We start from the raw sequence: 11,950 nt of genomic DNA, 5'->3' as shown, positions 1-11,950 counted from the left end.
CAACAAGATGCAACACCAACTTTTTGAAAATAAATATATTTTCTTTTTTTTTCGAAATTGGGTTTTTTTTTTACTTTTTCGTTTTTATTTTACTTCTTCGCTTTTTTTTTTTGCATTTTTTTTAATCACTAACATGAATATATTTTTTATAAAAAATAAAATTTATAAACAAAAAAAAAGACATAATATTTAAAATCTAAAATTACGATTACAATTAAAAAAACATAATTTTAAACCTAATATATAACTAAAATATCATTCAGATTACTACTAAAACCACATAACAATCATAATTAACCCAAATATTTCTTCCTAATTTGTTCCTTCATCGCTTGTAACACCGCTAGATCAGCAGGCGCCAAACTCTCCTCGCTCGTCCGAAAAATTGACAGCTGATGTGTCATTAGTTCCCTCTCTTTTTGCTCCTGCTTCTCCCGTGCCTGCCTTTCCAGTAACTCCAAATGACGACGTTTCAGCTCATTTTTTTTATTAATAAATTGTACTTGTCGAATTTCACTCACATTTCCGCCGCATTTTTTGCTCTCGTCTCCACCTCCTCTGCATGTCTTGCAGCGCGCCTCGCTTTGTCGCGTCCGGGCAGTCGTCGTGGTGGGAATATCTCTTGGATATCATCCAGGATCTCATCGTCGTCGGCATTTAGGTCGATGTTAGTTCGTGCGTCCAATACGTCGACCGAGCTAGAATTGCAAAACCTTTTGGATTGAACCCCTAACGATGTAGGCGTTTTATTCCACTTTGGATCCGCTCGCAACAATTCCCATGATCTTTCAAAGTCGAAAACATGACTCATTTCAACCCGATATTGTTCCTTAGCAGATTTGAACAAATCGAAGTCGTTGGTTCCGCTTTGTTGTTGTGTCTCAAGCCGGTTGTAAATACCGTTGAATTTGCTGCACCGCTTAGTTATCATACCCCATTTGCTGCTCAACATGTCATTGTTGCGCTATGGATTTTTCTTTAATATAGCGTGAAACTTGTCGAGCACCCCCCACCCCCCACCCCCCAATAAGCTCCTTTTTTCATTCCAATTCTGCGAAGTTCGTTTTTTGAAGTAGCACACCAAGCCGCCGTCAAAGCGTATTCCTCCTCCGGTGTCCACCATTGTGGAACGTCTTCATTTTCTATTTCTACCGCTATTGATTTCCCTTTCGATTTTCCTTTCCTTTTCCCTTTCTTACTACTTCCCGCTTCCACTTGAACTGATGGTTGTGTTGTAGGCGATGGTTGGTTAGTTGTTTGTTGCATCGAACCAAAAGTAGAGAAAAGATTTTGTTGTAAATTTGGGTTTTGACCAAATTGATTTTGTTGAACGTAAGGTGAGTTGGGAAATTGCAATGACGGTGAAGCGGGATTGAAAGCGGCGCCTTGGTATGGGATTTGTGGTGAACCTTGAGACGATAAAAGGTTGAAATAATTTTCATACCCCGTGAATCCGAGAGGCGAGATTGTGTTTAGGTTTGATGATAGAGGGGGTGTTTGTGTTTTGCTCGATTTTTTTGAAATTTTAAGAAAATATGTGTATAAGATATAAAGAGAATGAGAGAAATGTTTATAAAAATTTGAAATAAATTAAGTATATGTGTGTGTGTGTGTGTGTGTGTATATATATATATATATATATATATATATATATATATATATATATATATATATATATATATATATATATATATGTTCAGGTTCATTTGATACCATTCTAATTTTGTGAGACCGTGAGACCAAATCTAAAAATAATTTTAAAATGAAAAATAAATGGAAAAATCCAAAAATTCTTTTTTTAAATATTATTTTCGGAACTTAAATTAACTAAAAAAAATAAAAAAAAATTCCGTTTTTTTTTAAAAATACGTGAAATATTCTAATAGAATATTATACTGACATATTCAAAAAAATAATTTTAAAATGTAGAATAAATGGAAAAATCTAAAAATTCTTTTTTTAAATATTATTTTCGGAACTTGAATTAACTAAAAAAAATAAAAATAAATTCTATTTTTTTTTAAAAAATACGTGAAATATTCTAATACAATATTACACTGTATATATTCTAAAAAATAATTTTAAAATGCAAAATAAATGGAAAAATCCAAAAATTCTTTTTTTAAATATTATTTTCGGAACTAGAATTAACTAAAAAAATTAGAAAAAAAATAAAAAAAATGCGTCTTACGGTCTCACAAAATTTGGCCGTCTCACATGAACCTAACCCCATATATATATATATATATATATATATATATATATATATATATATATATATATATATATATATATATATATATATATATATATATATATATATATATATAGGTAAAATGGTAAAAAAAGTTGAATTTGACGGTTTTCAAATGGTCTAAAGTGACAATGGTTACCTTTTTGCGCGTTACACTTCGTTTTCATGGCAACGGGAATAAACGCAACGAGCAACAACGAGATTGGGGGGGCGGTGTGCATCTCGTCGTAACGTCGTTGAGAGGTGTCACCTCATCCGCATTTCTTCTCGTTTGGACACGTACCGTATACTCTAACATGCGTACACATCAAGCAGATTTAGTTAAAGAGTATTGCAGAAGAAGATGAAACATATTTGCTCAAAAATATTTTCTCATCTTCCATGATTTATTAGAATTCGGTCTCCCATTTCATTCATCTAAGCAATTAAAAAATTGCATTAAAGAACCAAGCAGTGGACTAAAATTGATGACAGATCTTGATTTACATCAAAGTTCATTAACCATGCTATGAAAATGAGTTAATCCCAAAAAGATGATATAAATATAGGTTTCATATTTAGAAAAATGATTAGGTAACAAAATATAAACTTACTTTTTGATTTTTCCACTCTAATTATTATTTCTTTCAAAAAGATATGAATAGATGTTACATAGGAAGCAACATTTCATATACACTAGCAAAAAAACCTGGACATCGCTTCGGGCCGTTTTTTGTGTTTTTTATTAAAAAATATAAAATTTTCACTGTAAGGACAAAAAGTATCAAAATGGCTAAATAATTAAAAGGGTTGGAATTAGCAAGTTTTTAGAAAATGGACCAAAGTTATCAATTCCTTAAATTTTAACGGCAAAATAATACACAAAATAGTACTCTAAATTGATTATTTTTTATTTTTATTTTTGTAAAGTGAACTTCCCTAACGTGGATTTCCAAACTAACTTTCGCATACCGACTAATCCAATATTCAAATATTATGAAAATAAGGTTATTTTTTATGACTTAAAGTAACTGCAAACGAACTTACGTAGTAGTCAAAAGGGTTGATACCAGAGGGAGTGAAGTGCGGTTTCAGCCTACGTGGCATGTGAAACCGCAGTGCACACCGCCCCCTTCAAGTTCTTAGGGTCTGATTCGTAACCAATATAATTAGGTGATGTTGATAGATAGATGGAGGCGGCAACAGATGCTGATGGTGGCAGCAGAGATACGATTCAATCACTAACATATTGTCGGTGTTATCTCCTACGTGGGCAATTGAAGCTCAAAGGAAAAAACACCACGTAGATGGTAGCTCTGGACCTGAACGGACGTGCAGTAGGTTCAAAGCGATGAAATGAGTAAATGGATCTAAAAGAATGGCGGTGTAGAAGGATCGAGAAGAAATGACTGACCCAATACAAATAACATAAAAAGGTACAAAATTGCAACTTCAAGAAAAAATCGGACAATTTCATCGATATGTATTGAACTTTATTTAGATAAAAAAAATTCAAAATGGTTAATAGGCAAAATAGAAGGACCATTTATGTCAAACCCTTTAGTTAAAAAAATGGAAAAAAGAAATTCCAAAATGATTAATAGGAAAAATAGAATGACCAAATTATGTCAAACCCTTAGGAACTTTACTGTTACTAAGGGAACAGTAAAGTTCCTAACACAATATATATATATATATATATATATATATATATATATATATATATATATATATATATATATATATATATATATATATATATATAAATTGTTATGTGTAGTTGGACAAGATCATATTCTCACCCGCTGCAGTCCTTTATAGGGTGGGTGCATTAGCTTTCCATTCCCAACACAATATAAGTTGATGATTCCCCTATGTTTCTGTACATGATGATGCATCAAACAAAAATACAACATGAATTTAGAGAAAAAAAAAGTGTAAGACAGTTTTTTAAAAAGGAGTTGCTAAATTGATATCATTTAAATAATCTATAAATATTTTTATTAAAAATCAACCTATTATAAACTATTTATAATTTACTTTTTCAAAAAACTATGTAAAGTCAACCAATAAAAAAACCTTAAAAATCAAATAGGGTGTCTAAATGGAAAATTAAGGTGTCTTTTTAGCCAACCATTTTTAAAATCGTACCAATACAAACAAAAATTGAAAAAACACCCAAAACTATGTTTGTGCATTATTTTCAAACCAAAACATAATTTTTTCTAATAGTGCGATAGATAGTGTCATCGAAAATTTGTAAAACCATAGAAGTGTGAAAACATTTGAAAGTTAGCATTTGGATATAGAATTTTGAGAAAATAAGACCTAAGAGGAAATTCTAATATCCCTTAAAACAAGAGCATATCATGGTACTAACAAATCAAACAATTACAATGATTAGTAAAAGTTTTAAGCTCTAAAGAAATCCATATCATAAAAGAATCTTAAATGATTTGACAGTTGAACATTGATACTAACAAAACTTGAAAATGATAAATCCCTTTAAGATGATTGTAAGAATAATGTCCCTACTCCAATTAGGAGTATTGGGAGCAGGAGACTTGAGTTTATACACAAGAATTAAAATTACAAGGGATAAAGACAAAGAGAGATAAAGTAGGAAAAGATATTCTATCTAAAAATATAGCGAAGTTGTTAGAAAAGTCCTAATATTTTCAGAAAAATTTCACTTTAATCATAAATTTCTTTTTGAACAGAAAAGTCCTGATTATTTTATTTTACATGATAATATGTCATTTCTTGTTAAAAGAAAAGAATGACTTTTATGTTAATTCGAGCCAAAATAAAATAATCGGGACTTTCTGTTCAGTAAAAAAAAAATTGGGATTAAAGTGAAACTTTTTCGAAAATATTGAGATTTTTCTGGCAATTTCTAAAAAAATATACATAATCTGTATTATCTTGCAGAATCGTGGTTATCTTCTGGAATATTTCCAATACCCCCCCCCCCCCCATCAAGCTCATCGTGGGATTTGGTCCAACGCCGATCTTGGAACGAAATATAGTAAACAACAATTTGGGAAGACTCTTTGTGAAGGCATCAACAACATTGAGATGAAAAGGGATAAACTTAGTATGACGTTTCCCAGTTTGAACAAGTTCCCTTGTAAAATGATAATCCAATTTAATATGTTTGACATGTTTATGTGAAACAGGATTGTCACTAATAAAGGAGGCGTGCAAATCAGCAAGAATATATGTAATACATATAACATCTGCATCAACATTAGCAAGAGAGTGATACTCTGACTCACAACCTGAACGAAAGACAGTCGACTGTTTCTTGGAGCTACATAACACAAGACTAGAACTAAGAAAAATTGAATAGCCTGAAGTGGACCTTCGATTTTTAGGACAAGATGCCCAATCAACATCAGAATATGCTAGTAACTGTGGATTAGAGTGAGCATAACAAAACTTCATATTGAGATGTGCCTTTGATATAACGCAAGATGTGTTTTATAGCAAGGAAGTGAAAACCTGTCAGATTTTGTAACTATTGGTTCACATGGTTAACTGCAAATGAAATATCTGGGCGAGTGATCGTCAGGTACTGCAAAACATCAACCAAAGAGTGGTAAAGCATGGGATAAGGAAATGGGTTTCCCTAACGTTATAATTGTTGACCAGGAATCATCGGTGTTGCAAGAGACTTGCTCTCATGAAGCTGAGCATGAAAAAATATATGAGAAGCATACTTAGACTGACTTAGGAATAGACCATTTGGAGTGTAGCTAAATTCCAAACCAATAAAATAGTTGAGCCTACCTAAATCTTTAATTAAAAAAGTGCAATGCATTTGTGATATCAAGGATGCAATCATGAGCTCATTATTTCTTGTGAGAATTACTTTGTCGAAACAAACAAGTATAATATGTTGGTACCCTTTTCGAGAACAAATAAGGAAGTGTTTTCATGAATGCACATAAACCCAATACGAGTTATAAAATCTCTGAAACGTTGAAACCATGCATGTAGTACCTGTTTTAATCCATATAACACTTTTCGAAGATGACATACATTGTTTGGATAACGAGCATCCACATAGCCGAATGGCTGTTTTATAAAATCGTTTCTGAGAGAAAATCATTTAGAAACGGTTTTTTTACATCAATTTATGTAAAAACCAGTTTCTCATGACTGCTAAGCTGAAAAGAATGCGTACTGTAGATGCTTTTATGACAGGACTAAAAGTCGAATTGAAATCAAAACCGGGTACCTGGGTATATCGTTGGGCAAAAAATCAAGCTTTAAGGTGTTCGACAAACCCATCTGCTGGAAACTTGGTGCGATACACCCATTTTAAGCCAACTACATTAACATTTTAAGGACGTGGAACAAGGTCCCAAGTGTGATTATCGTGTAAGGCACCGATTTCATCATTCATTGCAGTGAACCAACCTTAAGATTTATAAGCATATTTAAAACCTTTAGGCTTAGATATGTTCAAGAAAGTAGTAAGAAGAACCAATCCATATATCATTTTGGCAAGTGCATGGTATTGAGGATTAGGTCAGAAAACACCATGTTGAGCTCTTGTAATTGGAGTTGTTGAATTTGGATCAGGCATGTTTGAAGGTTGAAGTGGTGTTGTGTCACACCCCCAAAACGGAACGGCGGAAATGTTCGGGGGTGGATGACGTCATGTACAGTATCATAACAACTGAATAATAGTAATCAAGCAACACAACCATCATATTGAAAATATATAACTTACATTGTGTTCAAAACATTGTCTATTTGACATCAAAATTATAACAAAAGCTAAGACGTGACGCTACTATGCTCCGTCTTCGTAACCCCTGTGAGGGTACCTGTCTACTAATTGTCTGAGAATACAAATGGTAACATTTAAGTCGGTGAGTTCGTAAGCATTTCGTATATAAATGTATGTTCTTAGTTCCTTAAAAAACGTAAGTGTGTTTATCTAGAAAATCTTATATTTTCTATTGTAAATGTATCGTAGTCTTAATACCTTAAGACCAAAATGTCAAGGTTTCTTATGTTTATAATCTGTACTTGAAAGTTCTAATTCATGCAAGTGGTGTGGCCCATACTGCTTCCTCCTATGATCACTTAAAGTATACAAGTTATATATAATCAAGATCGAACGGACAATCGAATGAGTGACTCTGCCCTAAATCCACAACCAAACAACGAACAGAAAGTAAGGCGAAAACACGCATTCTAATGCGTACAGGATTTTAATTATATATAACCCTAACGTATACGCTAAGTCATCATAGAGTAACCAATAATAGTCCTTTCAGAATTGTAAGTTGAACTGTACTAGGAAAATAGTATATTGTAGTTGTACTAGTATGTCATACCTTTAAATGTATGTTTCTTGAAATGTAATCCGTGTTGTACTGAGAAATTGTGTAATGTAGTTTTATTATTATATAAAACTATTTGATGGTATGTTTGCCTCATAAACCAAATGTAAAGTTAATGTTCAAATGAAACTATCTGAAAATATATTAGTCCGTAAATGTGTCGTTGTTTTCTCCATGTGAGTTCTTATAACCATACTATGACCTAAGATGGCCTGAACACGACATTCTTCAGACATCGGAAACATTAACGACATTTGTCAACCTAGATTTGCCGGCGTAACTGTAGCTAATAGTAGATGTGCGGTATTGTCAGTCCTGTATAGATCTATACACAAATATCTCACTCGCCCTACAAGAGACTCTGGTTATAAGTGAAGAATTTTTTTGACACTTAGATAAGTACTTTGAAGGCATCTCACAAATTGCTTCAACGAGTTTACGAGTAATAAACTGAAAACCTTTTAGTAAATGAAATGTAATACCCTTTTGTAATTTAAATGTAATACCCGCTAGTAAATGAAATGTAATACCCTTTAGTAAATGAAATGTAATACTCTTTTTGTATTGAATAAACTGTATATATGTCTCATAAACTATACCTATTATAGTTTATATATTTGTTTTCTGTATTTTATTCTGAACATGGTAAAATAGTGCCTATTTTCCAAAAACTATACTTATTATATTTTCTACTGTATATTCTGTTGAAATGATAATTGTTGCGTTTTAACATATTTTTACGTAAAGTGTTTATAAAATAAAAGGAAACATAATAAACGATTAATATTTTTAAACACAAGATTTCGTGTGTGTTTTACTTGTATTTTCCCCCTAAAACATAGAAAAAGCTTGGAAAAATGTGGGGGTTTGAACTCACCTCAGGTGTGTGTTCTTGGTTAGGTATGATGTGTGATCCTCAGGTTAGAACACATATAGATTAACCGTATCCTAATTTATATTAACACATAATATCAGGTATAAATTAGATAATCTAATAATTTAAAGTGTTAACTAATACTAGTTTGTATTAAATACTTACAAGGTGTAAAATAGTTCCTGGGAACTTTGGATGTAGATGTGAAGTGTTCTTGGGTGAAATATCGAGATTTGAAGGTTACTGGGTAAGACTTATGATGAAGATATGAAGAAAGGTTTATGAGTTTTGAGAGGATTTGTAATTGATTTTGAACATGAAATGGAATAAGTGAGTGTGATTTCGGCCTATAATATATATACGGAATGAGATAAGAGGATGTGATAAGAAGTGTCAAAGAAGTGATATTTACATTGGTAAGTGTAATAGTGCATTAGGAAGGCATCTTATCTTAATCATAAAGGGTGTTTTCGGCCTAAGTGGGAAGGATTTCGGTCTAGCATGATCGAAATCACTTTGCTTACACTCAAAGATATTTATTTCGGTCCTATACTTCACATGGGAGGGTTGATTTTGGTCCTTTCTTCCACCATGAAGAGATTTGGGTCCTAGATTCTCCTAAGAAGAGATTTCGGTCACACATCTGGTCTTGGTCCCCACAAAACCGAAAACTAATTGTGATTTGATTCCAAATACCGAAATCACAATGGTAAGGTGTAATTCATGCTTTTTAATTCACTTCTTTGACTTGTGTTGACTTTTATTAATTTATTTAAGCATGTTTTTCAATATATAAGTATGTATATAACTTATATAAGTAGGGTTTTCAAAGTATGATTGTTAACTTATATAAATATGGTTCTTAATTTATATATATATATATATATATATATATATATATATATATATATATATATATATATATATATATATACACATAAAAATCATGCCCTCATTACTAAAGGTGATTTAAATGTAATAAGGTTACAATGTGGTCTCATTTATGCAAGATTATGAGTTAGACTTTTATTGGCTTATATTGACCCGAAATAACCGGTTGTTACATTATCCCCCCATTAGACGGAATTTCGTCCCGAAATTATTTCTAAAGTGGGACCCATGAACTAGAGAAAAGATGTGGGTAATTTTGTTTCATCATATTTTTCTGTTACCCAGTGAATTCAGGTCCTCGCTTGGCATTCAAGTGGACCTTGATTATTAGTATGTGACTTTGTTTCGTTTAATTCGGATATTTATTTAGGGATGGTAAGTTGTACATAAGATGGGGGTGGGAGGGTGTGGGTTTGGTTCATCATAAGTGACGAAGATTCAGTTAGTCGGTAAGTTTAGGCGAACAGTCATTTCCGCATCATGTGATATTGGTATTGTTAGAACTTAACCAATACATGTCGGTGATCATATTGAAATTTCCTATTGTAATCATTATTAAACTGTTTTGGATTACCTTGTTGTTTTAGTGTTATTGTTCATCCTACGTATTTGTCTGGCTGTGGTTTCGGTCATACCGTTAGCCATTTATGTTGTGAATGTTTCGTTGTGTGATTGTGGTTTTTGTCTGAATGTGTTTTGTAAATTGGTGACTCAAGAAAACTCCTCTTCGTATCCTTATAGTAAGGTATGCATGCATATGATTTATATAGGTAGGAACGTACAGGTATCTATGGTAGGATCGTTCATGTCCTCCTCCTGCCCCATGGTTAAAGCTTTTCCTACACCCTCAACAGTCCTCGCTTTTGGGAAGTTCCTCTTGAAATGCCCCGTTTCACCACATACATAGCAAGCCTGATTCATTCTAGTATCGGTAGCCCGGGCGGTCTCTCGAGCTAGCACCCTACAAGGACGAGTGGTATGCCCGTTCTTGTTGCAGTGGTTGCAATGCAGTTCTCGACAGACTCTAAAGTGATGGAAGCTGTACTTGTTGCATTTTGGGAGGCTTCCAACATATGATTTGTTCGGTACTGAGGTAGTAGGGACGGTGGCGGTAGGGACTACCCCAGTCTGTTGTCTTTTGGTATGTCCTTGCGTCGAACAACCCTTCTTATTCCAGAACTTCCGTTTCTTGTTCTTAAGTTTGGTTTGGGGTATCCTTGTATGTAGACACTTGTTGGTTTCCTTGGTTATTATTACAATTGGAATTGTCGACATCGTTTCCATTTCCGTGTGTGCTGTTAGCGTTGAGTTGTGCCATGACAACTGTCACTGCAACTGTTACGGCGGCTTGGAATGTAGCGGGGTCTATTTGTAGAACTAGTGTTGCGCCGGTATGCTGATTACTTCCATGTGAAGGCATGATTCTGTTGCATGGTGTGAAATGAGTTCGTAAGTAACTATGGTCGTTGCTAGTTGTATTCTATCTATTTATATATACACATATAAATTTCCCGTTTTTGTTGTACAATTCTCAATGTTTCGATCAACATCCCTATGATGTATTTATGGTAGCGAGTTGGAGTAGGTATTGTGCCAATGTTAGGTTTAACAAAATAGAATATAGGTGTCAAAATCTTAAGTTGATCTAGTTTCATGGGTTTTGGAAGGGCATATCTCTCTTGATTTTTCTACTACCAGTTATGACGAAAGGTGTGATAAGTCTAACACATAGTGAGAGTAGCGTAGTCACTAACTCACTAGGTTATATTAGTTTATTAGTTATTAAATTGACACGCATGGTGAACCACTATCTCAAACATCACGTGAGTAGTCCCCTTCCGTTTCTCTGATTTGCTATGACTACACTAGATTTAGCTACAAAGATTCATTGTCTCATGGCTATCTCTTCCTCTAAAGAGTGTAGGTGGTCTGTATCATCTCCCTGATCTACTTTTAGGCATGGCATCCATATGGTGTTCTTTGTTCTTCGTGGATGTGTTGGATTTGCATCGTCATGTTCTGGGCTTTTCTACTGATCTCCATTACTTCATGATGGAGGGTCTGAACCCGAATGTTCAAGCGGGCCTCTCATGGAACAATCAGTGGTAATGCTTGATTTGTAGGTGGTAGTGTTCGAAGTATTATGTAGCGGGTGTATGTACGTTGTGTGAATATGTCCTAGAAAGATGAAGGTAAAAAGGGTCTCATGTCTGCTCATAATAGGGTAAGGTTCATTAACAATTTCTCCAACGCCTTTTTCTTAGACCGATCCCTTCTTGGAATCCTCCCCGTGAACCCTCTTTTGGTTCTTCCTCAACTTCTATGTTGGTTGTTGTAGTGGGGTTACGATGTCTAGATATGTCGTTTGTGTTGGAATAGTGTCTAAGGCTGCAACTATATTAGGCAAGTATTTGACCCGGTTGTGTATGGTCCTTTTGGGTTGCCTTCACCATAGCAACTTGATAGGATGATTTATTAAGAGAGAATAAATATTATTAATATATTATGGGAATAATATAAAGAATAATAATATTGTTATTTGATTAATATAAGTCATAGAATTAATTGGAATTAATTTGGTGACTTAAAGAG

At 33.4% G+C, this 11,950-nt stretch overlaps 1 protein-coding gene across 1 annotated transcript; it reads right to left on the bottom strand.

The window, feature by feature from the left end:
• Positions 1-517: 517 nt before the first annotated feature.
• LOC111882906 (uncharacterized) lies at positions 518-952 on the bottom strand. The gene has a single exon (XM_023879277.1). It carries the CDS (start codon positions 950-952, stop codon positions 518-520), a length of 435 nt encoding a protein of 144 aa, XP_023735045.1.
• Positions 953-11,950: the final 10,998 nt, after the last annotated feature.

This window comes from Lactuca sativa, chromosome 5 (assembly GCF_002870075.4).
Source record: "Lactuca sativa cultivar Salinas chromosome 5, Lsat_Salinas_v11, whole genome shotgun sequence".
Classification (NCBI taxonomy): Eukaryota; Viridiplantae; Streptophyta; class Magnoliopsida; order Asterales; family Asteraceae; genus Lactuca; species Lactuca sativa.
The sequence above is the reverse complement of the archived record's forward strand: the minus strand, read 5'-3'. Positions and strand labels throughout refer to the sequence as shown.

Excerpts from the sequence above, each read along its gene's own strand:
- LOC111882906 (XM_023879277.1), bottom strand. The coding sequence starts at position 952 with ATGTTGAGCAGCAAATGGGGTATGATAACTAAGCGGTGCAGCAAATTC.